This window comes from Panthera onca, chromosome F2 (genome assembly GCF_046562875.1).
Source record: "Panthera onca isolate mPanOnc1 chromosome F2, mPanOnc1 haplotype 2, whole genome shotgun sequence".
Taxonomy (NCBI): domain Eukaryota; kingdom Metazoa; phylum Chordata; class Mammalia; order Carnivora; family Felidae; genus Panthera; species Panthera onca.
In genome coordinates, this window is record NC_138356.1 from 66,928,166 (window position 1) to 66,943,008 (window position 14,843).

General features: G+C 46.4%; 1 protein-coding gene across 1 annotated transcript; it reads right to left on the minus strand.

The window, feature by feature from the left end:
• Positions 1–5,530: 5,530 nt before the first annotated feature.
• KLHL38 (kelch like family member 38) lies at positions 5,531–13,792 on the minus strand. The gene is made up of 4 exons (XM_060611253.2): positions 13,501–13,792; positions 11,495–13,086; positions 7,574–7,679; positions 5,531–6,669 (listed from the first exon to the last, which is right to left on the minus strand). The coding sequence occupies exons 2-4, from the start codon at positions 12,881–12,883 to the stop codon at positions 6,380–6,382; spliced, it is 1,785 nt and encodes a 594-aa protein (XP_060467236.2). The 5' UTR covers positions 12,884–13,086; positions 13,501–13,792; the 3' UTR covers positions 5,531–6,379.
• Positions 13,793–14,843: the final 1,051 nt, after the last annotated feature.

Genomic DNA, 14,843 nt, shown 5'->3' on the forward strand with positions numbered 1-14,843 from the left:
ATTTTCCTGGACAGCTGGCTTGTTATGGGAGAATTACTGGGGAATTCTGGATTGCATGCCCTGGAATTCTAATTAAATCAAATAAGTGAAATCAGGAGGAAGAGAGACTCATGGATGTCTTTAGGGAAAGCAAAAAACCAAATTCCCCACATGAAGAGAATAACGTGGCATTTGAACAGGAGCCTAGAATTCCTATAAGATTGCGTGAAAGCTGACATTTCAGAAACCAGACTTCCTTCTCCCCAGCATCCTTAGCATCGGATTCACTCTCATGACATCACCCCAAAGGCTTATGTTGGCAAGATCAAAAATAGGACATTATGGGTGACACTGTGCTAACAGATTAGTTCTCTCAGATAACTTCTTATGCCCGACCCTAATTCCTTCTTTTTTCTTTTACTGTTTATTTATTTATTTTGAGAGGGAGAGCAGAAGAGGAGCAGAAAGGGGTAGAAAGGCTGGAGAATCCCAAACAGGCTCTGTGCTGTCAGTGTGGAACTTGATGTGGGGCTTGATCTCATGAATCGTGAGATCAGGACCTGTGCCAAAATCAAGAGTTGGACGCTTAGCTGACTGAACTCCCCTGCAACCACCCCCCCACCCACCCACCAACCAATTCCTTCTTGATTGGCATTTGGAAGGTATCATTCACCTTGTACTCTTGGGAAGCTGCTCAGAAGCTGTGTCTTGTGCACATTAGTCTCGGAGTCCATACAATGTTTGCTAGTCCCTGTGAAATGGTTGGATTTAGCTTATGCATGTTCACTGAGTGTCTTTGCAGTGCCAGGCCCTGTGGGGCTGGAGTGGGGGATACAGAGATGAAAGACACAGTCCCTTCCCAGGAGGTGCTCCTGATGAGATGGGGAGAGGAGGAGTCCATGCCACATGGCTCCACCTGGGGTGAGGGGGTGGTGGTGGTGAGAGCTCATCAAGGATGCCTTCTTGTGGGAGATGGTATCTGAAACAGGCTGAATTGTGTCTCCCCACAAATGCATGACCACCTGGAACCCAGAACGTGACCTTATTTGGAAATAGGGTCTTTCAAGATGTAATGAAGGAAGGGATCAAGATGAGATCAAACTAGTTTAGAGTGCGCCCTAAATCCAATAAGAGACAGAGGAGGACTTACACAGAAGGAAGCCATGTGGTGCTGGAAGCAGAGACTGGGGTGAAATGCAGCTAAAAACTAGGGAATGGCAGTTTGCCTGATAATTAACTCCTTCTTTCCACCCAGAGCAGTCCATATACTCCAGTGATGTGTAGGGCCCTTTCACTTGTGTACCTGCTCATTCATTCTGCAGGCATGTCATCACTGTTTGTGTGCCAAGTACTGCCTGAACCTAGAGGTTCATAGGGACCAAGACTCTGTCTGCTCCCATGAAGAGCTTTCCTTCCAGTTCCTTTAACAAGTCTCTACGGTGCTATGATGTAGAAGGAGCTGGAATAAAGGGAGGGGGAGTGCAGAGGTGGGTAGAAAGGCTGGAGAAGGCTCCACAGAGGAGGTGAAGGCTGAGTAAGAGTTCACGAGGCAGGGCAGGGGAAGGCGTCATGGCAGAGGGAATGACGTGTGCAGAGGCACAGAGACATGGACAAGCATGGCATGTTGGAGGGGGGCAGCGTTGTGTCAGACATCCTGAGAAGGATAAAGGGAGTAAAAGCAGTCATAGTCCTTGTCCTCTGGGACATCGCAGAGTTTTGTTATAGGTGGCGAAGGTAAATTCAGCCACTTTCTTCCTGCCAACACTGTTTTCTCTGCTGGCTCCTCTCCAGCTCACTGGTTTATGTTGGGACAGAGTGTTTGATATTTTTGTTAGCATTTTCTTGCATAGCCCTTGTTCCGTCCACTTCATTTCCATCCCCCTCCCTTGTTGCCTGTTGCAATGATTAGTCAGGCTATCTGACATTTTTTACTTATAATGTTTTAGGTTAACTGCTGCTGGCTAAATATATTTTGACTTCAGCTCTGGATTGTGACCCTCTCCTTAGCCAGTGAGATGCACGAGCCTCATGCTAAAACCTCTTTCTTTTTGGACTGTGATTTCCTTAGCAGATTCCAAAGGGTCCCTTATGACAGAAGGGCATTTCCTAACTCAGATCAGATATGGGGTTTGGCCAGGTGGACGCCCAGGTATGTAAATGCACCTGCCACAGAGACCTCTTACTGGACGCACAAAGCTGGCCTGCCGTGTGTGTCCCAATGTGTTCGGCCCTGGTTCCATCTTTCTTTATACATTCCAGGGGACAACTTACTTAGTGCTTCTGTGCCCCAGTGAGACTCATACAAGCTCCAAGTAGCCACAGATGCCAGCAGCTTATTAAATTTTGGATTAAGATGAAGGGAGAGAAAGCTGAGGCATTAGCAAGTCTCTGACAGAAGGAATTTTGGAGGCTGCAGGAGTTTACAGATGGCAAGACTCTCACTTCCAATTCCAGACAAACAGGACCCTCTAGGAGAAGCTCTCATCCTCTAGGCCTGACATAGGTAGGCCATGCTACATCTTCCCCAGGGTGGGAGAGAGAAAGAGGATAAAGGAAGGACACAGTGATTCCTTAGCAGAGGATCTGAGATGCTTTAACTAGGGCCTATCCACACTGACCTCTGAGTCTGAGATGGATTTTAGAGACAGTGTAGATTCAGCAGCCTCACTCTTTTATCCATTCATGCTATATTCATTGAGGACCTACAATACATGTAGGCAATGCCAAGCCCAGCCCTGGAAATGCGGAAGAGATTGGACAGATATGAGCCTGGAGGGGAAGATAGTGATCAAGTAATTACAAGTAGGATAAGGGTCTCAAAGAGGGTGTATAGGGACAATGGAGACATTTAATAGGAGAGAGAGCTGACCTAGGCAAGGGTGGGGTACACGGAAGTCCTCTGATGCAGTGATTTTTAATCTGGCTGGTAAGGTATGACTTGAAATTATGTCAGGTGAAGAGGTGAGAGAGGTGTGTATTAGACCAGAGCAAAGACCCAGAGGCAAGAGAGAGGAGGGGGAATAATAAAGGCAGAGGCAGTGGTGGGCACCGTGGGGAGCAGCAAAAGGCAAGGTCAGAGACATGGATGGGTGCTGGGCAGCAGAAAGCCCTAGAGGCTAGATAAAGGATGGGGGGCTCTGTTCAAAGGTCTCTGGGAAGCTGTAAAGTCATTTAAGCAGGAGAGGAACATGAACAGTTTGTGTTTTTAAGATTAACCTGGCTGTTGTTTGGAGGGGACCCTGTAGGTGTGGTATCTGGGCCAAGCGTGTTTGGGTGGAGAGCACAGCAAGTGTGAACACAGACAGTGGAAACGATGTGTGAACCTGGAGGCCAGTGTGGCTGATGCTGAGTTGGGGGACACGGTGCGGAGTGAGAGTAGGGGGGCAGCAGTGTGGGGTCGCAGAGCAATCTTGCAGGTGTCTGAAAGTTGTCTGAGAAAGCTGGGACGGCTTTGGAGAGGTTGGTTTTTTTTTAATTAAAGACATTTTTTAAATTAAGTTTTCTACTTAAAATTTTTTTCTAACTTTTATTTATTGTTGAGAGACAGAGAGAGACAGAGTGCTAGTGGGGGAGGAGCAGAGAGACGGGGAGACCCAGAACCCAAAGCAGTCTCCAAGCTCTGAGCTGTCAGCACAGAGCCTGATGCGGGACCTGATGCCACCCAATAGCATAGGGGATTGAACTCATGAGCCATGAGATCATGACCTGAGCCAAAGTTGGATGCTTAACCAACTGAGCCACCCAGGTGCCCCAACTTTTCTACTTTAATTCCAGTATAAGCTTTGCAGAATTTTAAACAAGGGAAGGATCTATTCTCACTTATAAATTTGTGAAAGATGCTCCAAGATGATGGGTTGAGGGAGATTTGGGGGCAAAGGTGGAAGCAGAGACACCAGTGATGAGTTCAGATGAGAGAAGATGGCAGCTTGGACCATAGTAAGAGCTGTGGCTGGTGAGGCGACTGGGCTCTGTCACACCTGAAACAGATGGAGTTGGGTGTGAGAGACAAGAGCCAAGAGTAGCTTCCGGCCTGAGAAACTGGGACACAGGTGTTTCCCTCTCCCAGGATGGGGAAGCCTATCACGGGAGGAAAAAGTGTTCTTGAACATGTTTACATTGAGGTATTTAACATCCAAGTGGAAACATGGAGCAAGCTGTAGACTCTGGAACTGGAGAACACTGGGAAGTCAGCAGCACATAGCTGGAATGATAAGCCCTACACTGGGGCAGGGGGGTGTCTCTTACCTTGGGAGTGAGGGTAGATGCACAAAAGGTGTAAGGGCTGAGCACTGGAGTGCACCTCCATTTATTAGTTGGGAAAGAAAGAGAGAAGAATGAACTGCACGCAGTAGGAAGAGACAGTGAATGGTGTCCCAGAGGCAGAGTGAGGAAGACATTTCTAGATGGAGAGAGAGTCATCTGTGTTGAATGGTCAAGTCAGATGAGAAATCAAAATGGACCTCCATTTAGGCACTGGAGGCATCACTGGTTACCTTTTGCTGGAAGAGGTGGGATTGAGAGCCTGAACAGAGAGGTTCAAAGAGAATAGGTTGTAGTAAGAGGCCAGCCAACTGCTAAGGTGACAGTGATCATGATCAAGAGTAGGGGCTGATAATCTGGGCCAGGTGTCTGGACCACAGCCAAGACACCTGTGGCTTGCTCCCACAGCTTGCTCCCCAGACTGGGGAGCAGAGCAGAGCTTCAGACCCCAGCAGGAGAAACTGAAGGGCAAAAAATACAAATTATGAAGAAAGGGTAAGTCCAGAACATGAGCCTGAAGAGCAGGGTAGGAGGAAGGCTCCAGCTTGGGGTCACTCTGGTGCCAGGTTCAGGGCAGTGAGACCCATTCCAGATGTTTCCATTGCTAGAGAGAAGACTTTACCTATGCTATTGGGTGGCGACAGGGCTGGCCAGAACATGCTGGGAAGCGGGTCAGTACACGAATGTTTCAGTACCTGCAGCTGAGCAGGACAGTGGTTCTTGTTTTTTTTTTATTTAATTTTTAAAAAGCTTATTTATTTATTTATTTATTTATTTATTTATTTATTTATTTATTTATAAGAGAAAGAAAGTAAGAGAGAGCAGGGGAGGGGCAGAAAGAGAGAATCCCAAGCAGGCTCCACACTGTCAGCACAGAGCCTGACAAGGGGCTCGATCCCACAAACTGTGAGATCATGACCTGAGCCGAAACCAAGAGTTGGTCACTTCATGGACTAAGCCACCCAAGTGCCCAGGATGGTGGTTCTTAATCCTGACCACACATTTCAATGATCTAGGCTCCACCTGAGAATCCCTGTCTGTGCCTCCGGAATGCGGCTCAGCCCCATTTTCAAACAGCTTCCCAGGTGATTATAATGTGTCACCATCTTCAGTTTATTCTTGAGCTTGGGATTGAGCCAGCATGGGAAGAACTTTGAGATAAAGAGGGCTAGGGGATATTCAGCCCTGGCATGGAGAGGGCAATAATTGCTGGAATCTGTGAAGGAATTTGTTGGCTTGCCTCGGAAGAGCAATTCTCATAACATTTACCAAAATGAAAATCCTGATTAATTCTGCAGGTTTATAGCTCCCCAGAGGCTGGAGGAAAACATCCTTTGGCACTAGAAACAAACTTTATTCTGGCAGCATAGATAATTTTGCAAACCCTAGAAACTGAATTGACATATTTCCCTGGAATCCCAATGTACTACATCCATAGAATGCAAAGAAACGGGGTCACAGTCAATGTCTCACACTGCCACCTGGACCACATGCTTCTAGGGACTCTTCCTGGTCTCTCAGCCCTTTAGTTCTGGGTTTCCATGATGATCTGGGCAGATGTGGTTTTGGTCAGCCCAGCAGTTCTTCCTTTGGGGAAACTGCCTCTGTCTCATCATGTGCAGTGGATAGACTGTCAGTGATAACAGTTAACATGACCTCAGCCTGTAGGGACATGATCTGGGATTACACAGTAGCACAAGCCCTGGAAACAGTGATTGACTCAAGAGGAAGCCATGGAATTAAAAAACGTCCAATTAGGATTATTTTCAGGATTAATATATGGATGATGGTCAAGTTCTGTCTTGAAGATGCAAAGTTAGAAAATGTGAGTCTGAGTTTATCAGTTGCCATTGTCTTCATAATTTGTGGATCAAGAAACTTGTTTGTAGAATGAAATCTAGTAGAGATGAGGTAGAGAAGGAGGGAAAGTGAGGAGAAAGAGAAAGGGGGAGAGAGAGAGAGTTGCGGTGTGGACAGAGAGTTCTGGCAACAATATGTCTGGTTTCAGGCCTCCGGGCTCTGGAACTTTCAGTCCTGTGGGCACTCCCTGCATCCTTTTAGGGTTAAGCTCCTTGGAATTGGGTTTCTGTCCCTTGCAACAGAAAGCATCTTGACTAAGACCAACAGTTTCTCGCCGACTTCATGAGAAGGTGGGAGTGTGGGGTATGCACTGGAGAGTGAGGCAGGCGTGATCAAAGAGTTTGTGAGGAAGCTGTCCTTGGGATGTCCAGGTATCCGTCTCAGGGTCGTAGCAGTCAAAGGAGGCCAAGTCCTCGATGTTGCAATCTGTGGTCAGCCGCCGCCCACCCGTTACATAGATCTTGTTCCCCATCACCGTGGCCCCATGGTGCATCCTGCGGTCTTTCATGTCCGCACACTTGACAAATTTGTTGGATTGAGGGTCATAAGCAAGAATCCTCCTCGTGTAACCTGAAAACCAAATGGCATATCGGCAAGCTCAGTGTTGCTCACTTGGGAATGGAAGGCTGCAGTCTGGAAACATGGCTTATCTCTGCCATTGCCCAGTATCAAGGCTGCACTCTGAACTAAGGTGTAGTATGCTTTGGTAACCTGCCCAAGGTGTGGGCACAGCTGGGGTTTGGACTCCAATCTGTCTGATTCTGGCCCCTGAATCCTTAGCCGCAAGTTAAGGCAGCATTATATTAGGAGCAGCCTCCTGATTTCAGTGGCTTTCTCAGCCTCAATGTCATTTTCATTTCTTTTACACACTCCCCACCTTCCCCAAGAGCCTTATCAATCCAGAGAAGGAGACTTTGGGAATTCAGGAATGATTTCCACGACAGCCCTACCTGGTCCCTACCAGTCCCCACTTTTAAGATCCCCATTTTACAGATGTGCAAATGGAGGCACAGAAAAAAAAAGATTAATAAATTGCCAGAGAGTATACAGCCAGTGGCAGAGTCAGGATTTGAACCCAGGTCTGACCCTAAAACCAGTCCTCTTAACCAAGACACTATACTGCAATTGCAGAGAGATTATCTCTTAATGGCTGATATTATGAACAGTAGCAAACATTATTTTAGTATTTGCCATGTACCCGGGAGAGTGCTAAGTGCTTTAGATATATGAACACATTTTATTATCACAACAATTCTGTGAAATAGGTATTATTTCATTCCCTGTTTATAGATAAAGACAGGGAAAAACTTCTGGATGAGAAAAAAACTTTGCCAAGTCGTCCACACTCCCCTAGTTGGATGGATGTGCTTTTAACAGCACTGTTTTGTAGAACAACATCTGTCTATTAGTGACCCGTTTTCCACGGGAGATGCCAAGTTTGTGTCCAGCCTCACGATCCTCTGTTCAAACTCACCTCCCACGATGACAATACGCTCCCCCAGCACCACTGCAGGGGCACACACATTCTTGATCATTCTCGTCTCCATTTTGAACCATGTGTTTCTGGAAATGTGGTAAACCTGAGGGAGAAATATAATCATGGTGCTGCATTGTAAAGGGATATATATTTTTAAAAAGATAGAAGTAGTAGTTAAGAGAGTGAAATAGGAGTGATTTTTTTCACTTTTTCCTAGTTTTTGAAATGTAGGTAGGTATAATACCTATTATACCAAGCAATATCGATATATTGGTATATACTAAGCAATACTGATATATTGCTATCAATAAGATATAATTAAATAACAGAAAGAATATATTACTAGAAATTGGTCTTTATGTGAGCCCATGAGATCCTTGGCTATGTGTCTATAGAATGGACCAAGAGTTAGGCATTGTAGTATGTGTTTTCTTACCTTGCTTGGAACATTTTTTTTCTTTTAATGGGAAATGAAGCAACTTGGGTATTCATAAAACCAATGATTTTTCAGTCATTTCTATTTCCGGCTCATGTTTAGGTTTCTAAATGTTCCAGTGTATCAGAGAGGGCCTTAGAGCCAAGAATACATTTGGGGCTAGGAGAGGAAGGCTTTCGAACAGTTTGTGCCTGAAAGTCATTAGAATCAGAGAGGAAGTATGAGAAAAGAAAAAAAGAGCATAGAGGTGGGGCAGGACTCCTTGGCCATGCTCTGAAATAGAGTCACAAATCATGATTTCCAGAACATGTTCCCCTCAGTTTAAATAAAGTTCAAATATCAAATATAAATTAATTCAATGTTAGCAAAATTTAACACAAGAGATTTAGGATGGACTCATATAAGAAAAGAAGGGGCAAAACATTTACCTACAGAAGAAAATGGCAATTCTTTCTATATGAAGTATAATTCTTTGCTGGCAATTCTTTCTATATAAAATATAATTGCCACCATATGAAAGACTCTATGTTTTGTTAGTTTACCAAATTTGGTCTTCACAATCATCCTGTGAAGTAGGTACCATTACTTGCCTCCATTTTTTTCAGATTAGATTGAGGCTTAGAGGGGTTAAGTGACATGTCCAAAGTCACACAGCTAGAGTGAGTGGAAGAGCTGGTCTGGTTGACCCCACCCGGAGTCCATGTTCTTAACCACCACACTCATGGCTCTGCCTGGGGCCATGTAAGTATTGCCTTTCTTGATGGAGCCTTTGAGACTGGAGACCTCTTAAGGTCTCTGTCGGTTCTTGAAGTTGGTGAAGCATAGAGGAGGCCATGTGCTAAAGACAGAGGCAGTCTTGATGGCTGTTAAGCCTCATGGTTTCATCTGAAAATACGTAGGTGACACTTTGGAAAGTAGGATCCTTGGAGCAAAAGCAAACACTGAATGAGTAATTGCCTCCTGACTTTCTGTTCTCTGTCAGCTTGGGGTATGGTTTCAAAGATAGATTAAACAGTTGCTCATAATCCTCATAATACCCCTAGAGAGGCTGGGGCAAGGATAACAAAAGATGGTCTTTGACCTGTGGAGGAAGTGATGTTATGGTAAAGGATTTGCTTAATGCCCTCCAGAAACAGAGGTAGAAAGAAGGCCAGGGAGAAAGGTACACATACACACACAAAGTGCACAGTAACCCCACTGCGGTATAGTTCCTCAAAGAATGCATGCCCGCAGAAGAACCATCCATTAAAGAAAACTCTGAATCTGTGCCAGAAAATCCAACCTATTCCATCAAGCAACCCCCAGCATTGATTTTACACTCTATTTGAATGAATAAAAATTTCGTATCAAAGTTAATGCTAGGTAGACAATAAAGGTTTCCATGAATACTTTTCCCCTTTCCCCCTTCTCACTACGGCAGTATAAAAGGATCACTCATTTGTTAGTGGATTTTTTTCTGCCTTTGCAAGAGTCTTGCTTGATGGTACTATGCATTTTTTGATGTGCCAGCTTAAAAGCTTTTCTGAGCCTTGTATTTATTCTTAGGAAATCAATAACAATTTTGCAATGTGAAATACTTAGCATAGTTGTTGACTTTATTTTGAAAAATATTTTTTAAAAGAGGGAGGGGCTCTAGCTTTACATAGAAGCACTTTGTTACATCTGAATTGTGTGGCCAGGGCTTGGTGGAGAGCAAAACATGTCTCTCCTGGCTCAAATAGATCAGTGGGATTTGGAACAGACTCAGAATCTGCCTAGATGGTCAGGGAGGAGCTGAAAATATGGGCTGGAGAAGTGAAGGCAAGAAAAAACAGAAATTAAATTGGAGCTTTTCACTTTTCTCCATCTCCACTGGCACCAGCTTAGCCCAAGCCACCAGTCACCCTGGCCTGGACCTCTAGAACAGTCCCCAGCTCTCCTCCTGTTGTCCACTTAGACCAGTCCTATCTCCCCAAGCTATCTAAAGGGAACTTCTAAAAATGTAAATTTGATTACTTCAGCCACACTGTTCCTCTCAGGCTACAACCCCAATTCCTTGACAAGGTCCAGAAAGCTGGCCAGGTCAGCCTCATCTGCACAAACACCCATCCCCTAAGAATGTTCCAGAATTTCTATAGTAGGGGCTCAGGGGCAGCAGTCTGGGTGGAGAGCACATGGGGACTAACCCCCCAGCCCTGCCTGGCATACCACCTTTCTCCTCCTGCTCTGTGTTGCAGCTACATTCTCAGGCTTTCAGTGTCTTCAGTCCATGGGCTGTGCCCCTTTCTGCTTCAGGGCCTTTGAGCAGCTGCTCCCTTGCCCAGCTTCACCACCCTGCCCTCAACAGAGGACTCTGCCTCTGCTTAGAGAAGCTTCCCGTCTCTATCCATGTCAGATCCTTCTATCCACCCAGGGGTTCTCTCTCTTCATTTACTCCCCTTCTCTCTTGCCTCTCTGTTCAAGTCAGCAGACCAACCTCGAAAGTCACACCATCCCCGATTCCTTCTAGACTGGTTTAAGGCACTCCCCATGCTCTTAAAGCACCCCTCCATTTTGCACCTGAATTGCAATTGTCCAGCAAGCTCCTGGAGTGTAAGTGCACTTTCTTCCTCATGCCCACATCCCCAGGGCTCTTACCATGGCTGGGGCTCAATATAGCTCTTGAATAAAACAAAGATAAGGAATTTCCTTATCTTTAAAGATAGGCTCATTATTCAAGTTTTTCATATCATTAGGTAAACTGCAGAGATTAGAACTTGCATGAAACACTTCATGTTCTGACATTTTGGCCTCTGTTAATAATACTTCTAAGAGAGCTTGCTAGTGATATTAGCATCTACTTATCATTTAAGGCAAGGTTCCCCAACGTGGCTGCAACTGAGAATCTCCTGGAGATGTCTCTGATGTGTAAATGTCAGGACCCCACACAAAGAGATTTTGATTCCACTGATTTGAGGTTGGGTTCCCAGGGATTTGGTCATGGACTGTGGACCAATGCTTGGGAATCTTACAGGGCCTTGCTGAATTGTTAGAAGCATCTGCAAAATTCCTATAGAATTCCACTATCAGACATTCAGTGTGTTCTAGCTTGGACTTTCAGATATACTAATTTTTTCCTCCAATGAAGATAAACTCTTTGTGTACAGGGATTGTATTTGATGTTCCTTTGTAAGTGTTAATCTTATACAACAAGAATTCATAAATGGATGAAATCTTGCTGAATTTAAACTTTCTTCTTTCCTTCCTCCCTTCCATCCTTCCTTTCCTCCCTCCTTTACGCTTCCCCTGCAAATGATAAGTGTGTATATATGTATTATATGTATGCATGCATGTACTCAGCATGCATGTATACACACGTGTATATGCATGCATGTATATACATGTGTGTATGTATGCGTATATATATGCATACGTGTATAAGTATGTGTGTGTGTGCATGCACTTGTGTGTATGTGTGGGTATACACTCATGCACTTACATGATGGGAAGGACCAGTCATTTACCTGGATAAGGCGCACAGGATTCTGCATGATGTCCTCTCCCCCCAAAAGGTAGAGTCTTTGGTCTTTCACAGCGACTGCAGGGTGGAGAACCCCCACTGGCATGCTGGCCATACTCTCCCAGATGTTCAAGATGCTGTTGTATCTCTCCATGGAGCCCATGACTTCCTGCCCTTCTCCAATCCCCCCAATGGAAAAGATGAAGTTCTTATGGGTAGTGCTTTTATGCGAGTAGCGGGCGACCAGCATGGGCTGCCCCAGCCTCCACTGATTGAGCTTCAGGGAGTAGATGTAGATGTTGTGGCTGGGCATGTTCTTCCCTGTGCCGATAGCCATGCCTCCCAGCACATAGATGCTGCGGTGCAAAGTGACAGCTGAGGCCTTGTACAGCCGGGTCGGGAGTTTGGCAAGGTTCTGCCACTGGCCGGTCTGTCTGTTGTACAGCAGAACGTCCCTGGTGGTCTGCTGGCTGTCCTTCCTTCCACCCAAGAGGACGAGGAAATCTTGGTAAGAGGTTCTTGGGGGGACATGCCATGGAGGTTGGAGGTCTGGGGCACTGGTGGCACTGTGCAAAGCAAACATCTGCCTCTTGGCTGTCTCCAGGATGGTCTGGCATGAGGGCGAGGACTGAAGGAGGGCATTGTTGGCGATGAAATGGTGGAAGAAGGCCGGGTGGATGTACTGAAGCCTGACTTGCTTGAACAGCTCCTGCACGTGTCGTTTCCGGGCCTGGAGGTCATGCTTGACCCAAACCATGAGGGCCTCAAACACCTTTTCCTCCTCCGCACAGAGCCCGTCGTCCCCCAGATAGTCTCTCAATTCCAAGACGCAGAGCTCCTTCAGGTCTGCCGATGCAGCCACCTCTGGAAAACACGTCAGGGCCACCTCCCTGGCTTTCTTCTTGAGGCTCTCACAACTTAAGATTTCAGAGAGTCTGATCATGCCCAAGCAGTTGCCGGGGGTCAGCTGGCTCTGGAGGTAGGAGGAGCAGGCCTCCAGAAGCTTGGGATACTGTAGCATGGAGGCTGCCTCCATCAAGGGCAGGACGTTCTCAGCCGTGATGTGCACCTCCCCAGTGTACACATACGAGATGATCTGGTCCAGAGTTGGGGGGTCGATGCCCCTCAGCTGGACTTTGGGCTCGCTTCTCTCCCGGAAGTTGCTGCAGAACATGGCCCTGAAGTAGGGGCTGCTGGAGGCCAGCACGCTTCGGTGGCAGGGGACCTCCCAGGTCCCGGTACAGATGCTCACATCAGTCAGCATCCTGTTTTGCCTTAAGCCATTGAGCTGCCTCAGTAAGTCAGAGGAGAAGTCATGGTCTTTGAAGAGCAACTCATCTGGCAACTCCTCATCCATTCTACAAGGTGGGGAAGAGGTCCCAAGGGGAAGCATGTGCTGAAGTGTTTAACTGTGTTGGCTCCAAGACTTATAGCATCTATGTCTATTCACCAAGATGTTTGTGGATAACGCCAAGAATGTTGCTTAGTGAAGATTGGAAAGAGAGGCCACCTACACCCAAGACCTCACAGCCAACACCTCTCTTTTTGGTTGTGATTACTCTCAAAGGTAATAGGCAAATAGCATCTTCAGATAATCTGAGAAAAATGAAAAAGAACCACCAATGTTGTTGGAAGTTACTTGATTGTCAGGGGCTTAATTAAATGTGAGCCTGAAGCAAAGTGACAGTCCATGCATTTGACCAGCCGAATTCTGTGAGCTTCTCAGCATATGTGTTATTTAGTAAACCCATCTAAGCATCTTTCTGGGTGTTAGTCATTCCCCAAGGATGTCATTCTGGGGGCGTGGCCCTCGGGTAACTAGACAGTACTAAAGGATGAAAATGGGCCTTTGCAACTTATTTTTTAAAACATGATTTCAGACAGTCTTTGGGGTTTTGTTTTAAACATGTGATAAACAGAAAGCAGAGACCAAACAGTACCCTGGGCAGGGTTTACTGGATGACATCTGGCAGTCTACCCACAGAAGAATTAAACATTAGAGATATTTACCTTCATTTGCTGCAGTGACATCCACTGATGATGCCTGGTCCGGCTGGTCCCTCCGGAGAGCTTCCACCTCTGGATCCAAGTGAGACCATAAACCCAAGCCTTTCCTTCAGTTGGCAGATGATTTGTCCTGGGAGAGTTCTGGATTTGTTTATGCTAACGGTACTTTCACAGTTTTCTAGAACTTCGGGAAAGAAGCACTGGGCAGGGAGACAGTGTATACATTCCAGGGCTAAGAATAGTTGCATATGTACTTTCCACTGTTATGACATGTGACTTTTCAGTTGCCTTTTGCAGCAACCCGAGGGACTGTGGGGCCGGCGCATGCCCACATGCCTTGTTTCCTTGGCAAGTGTTTACGTCGTCATAAATAGATCTGGAGGAACAGCTTCTCTTAGAGAAGACTTTGCTGCCCACTTGGACACATCCTGAGTCCCTTGTCCTAAAAGTGCCTGGGAATTCTAGATGTTTGTAAACAGGTTGCTGTGACCTGGGGAGAGTCACTGGAGATAGTTTGGGGCAAGCTGAAGGTGGTGGATGGCCTTAAGGAAGCTGGCACATGGGCCCAAGAGTACTGGTCGGTGGGTTTCTTATTTCCCATTGTCTGTTAGCAGGATTGTTGGAGAGGGCTATGATTTCCTCCTGCAGACTCCGAGGTGATGGAATCTGTGACAAAAGTTGTTTTTAATATTTGTGGGGCACCCCGGAGTCTCCAGACTCTGGAAAACACAAAACTTTGTTGGCTTTCTGTTTTCTCCCATCAGGGAGTCTTGAGCTGGACGCAGGAGGCAAGGCACATCTCTCCAGGGTGTGCCAGAGAGGGAGGGGAAGGGAGGAGGGAGGAAAAGGAATAAGCAAGAAGAGAAGGAAGGAGGCAGAGAAGGGAGAGAAAGGGAGGGAGGGAGAAGAAAAAAGAGAGAGGAGGAGGCAGCCCCCAAATGTAAGAATCAGAGCCACAATGGACAGCTAAGGAACCACAAGGTTGATGCCAGCTCTGTCCTGCCTCTGCCCCCAGGGAGATGCTGATTTGACTGCACCAGCAGTGAGTGGCAGGGGAGCCTGGTTTTCTCAGTCTTGCTCACACTGTGGCAACAGCCTCTCCATATTGACTTTTTCCTTTGCTCCCAGTCTCTCTTCCTCTAATACAATCACCTTGAATAACCAGCAGAGTAACCCCGAGGAAGGCAAACTGGAATCTGCCAGTCCCCTGCATCATGCCTTTCAGTGGCTCCCCGTGTTGGCAGGATGAAGCCCAGACTTTAGCAGGAATCAGATTGGTCTGCTGCCTCCCTGGAGAACCATCTCCTGCTGCGTCTCTCTCCCACGTACATTTTTTATTCTAGCTC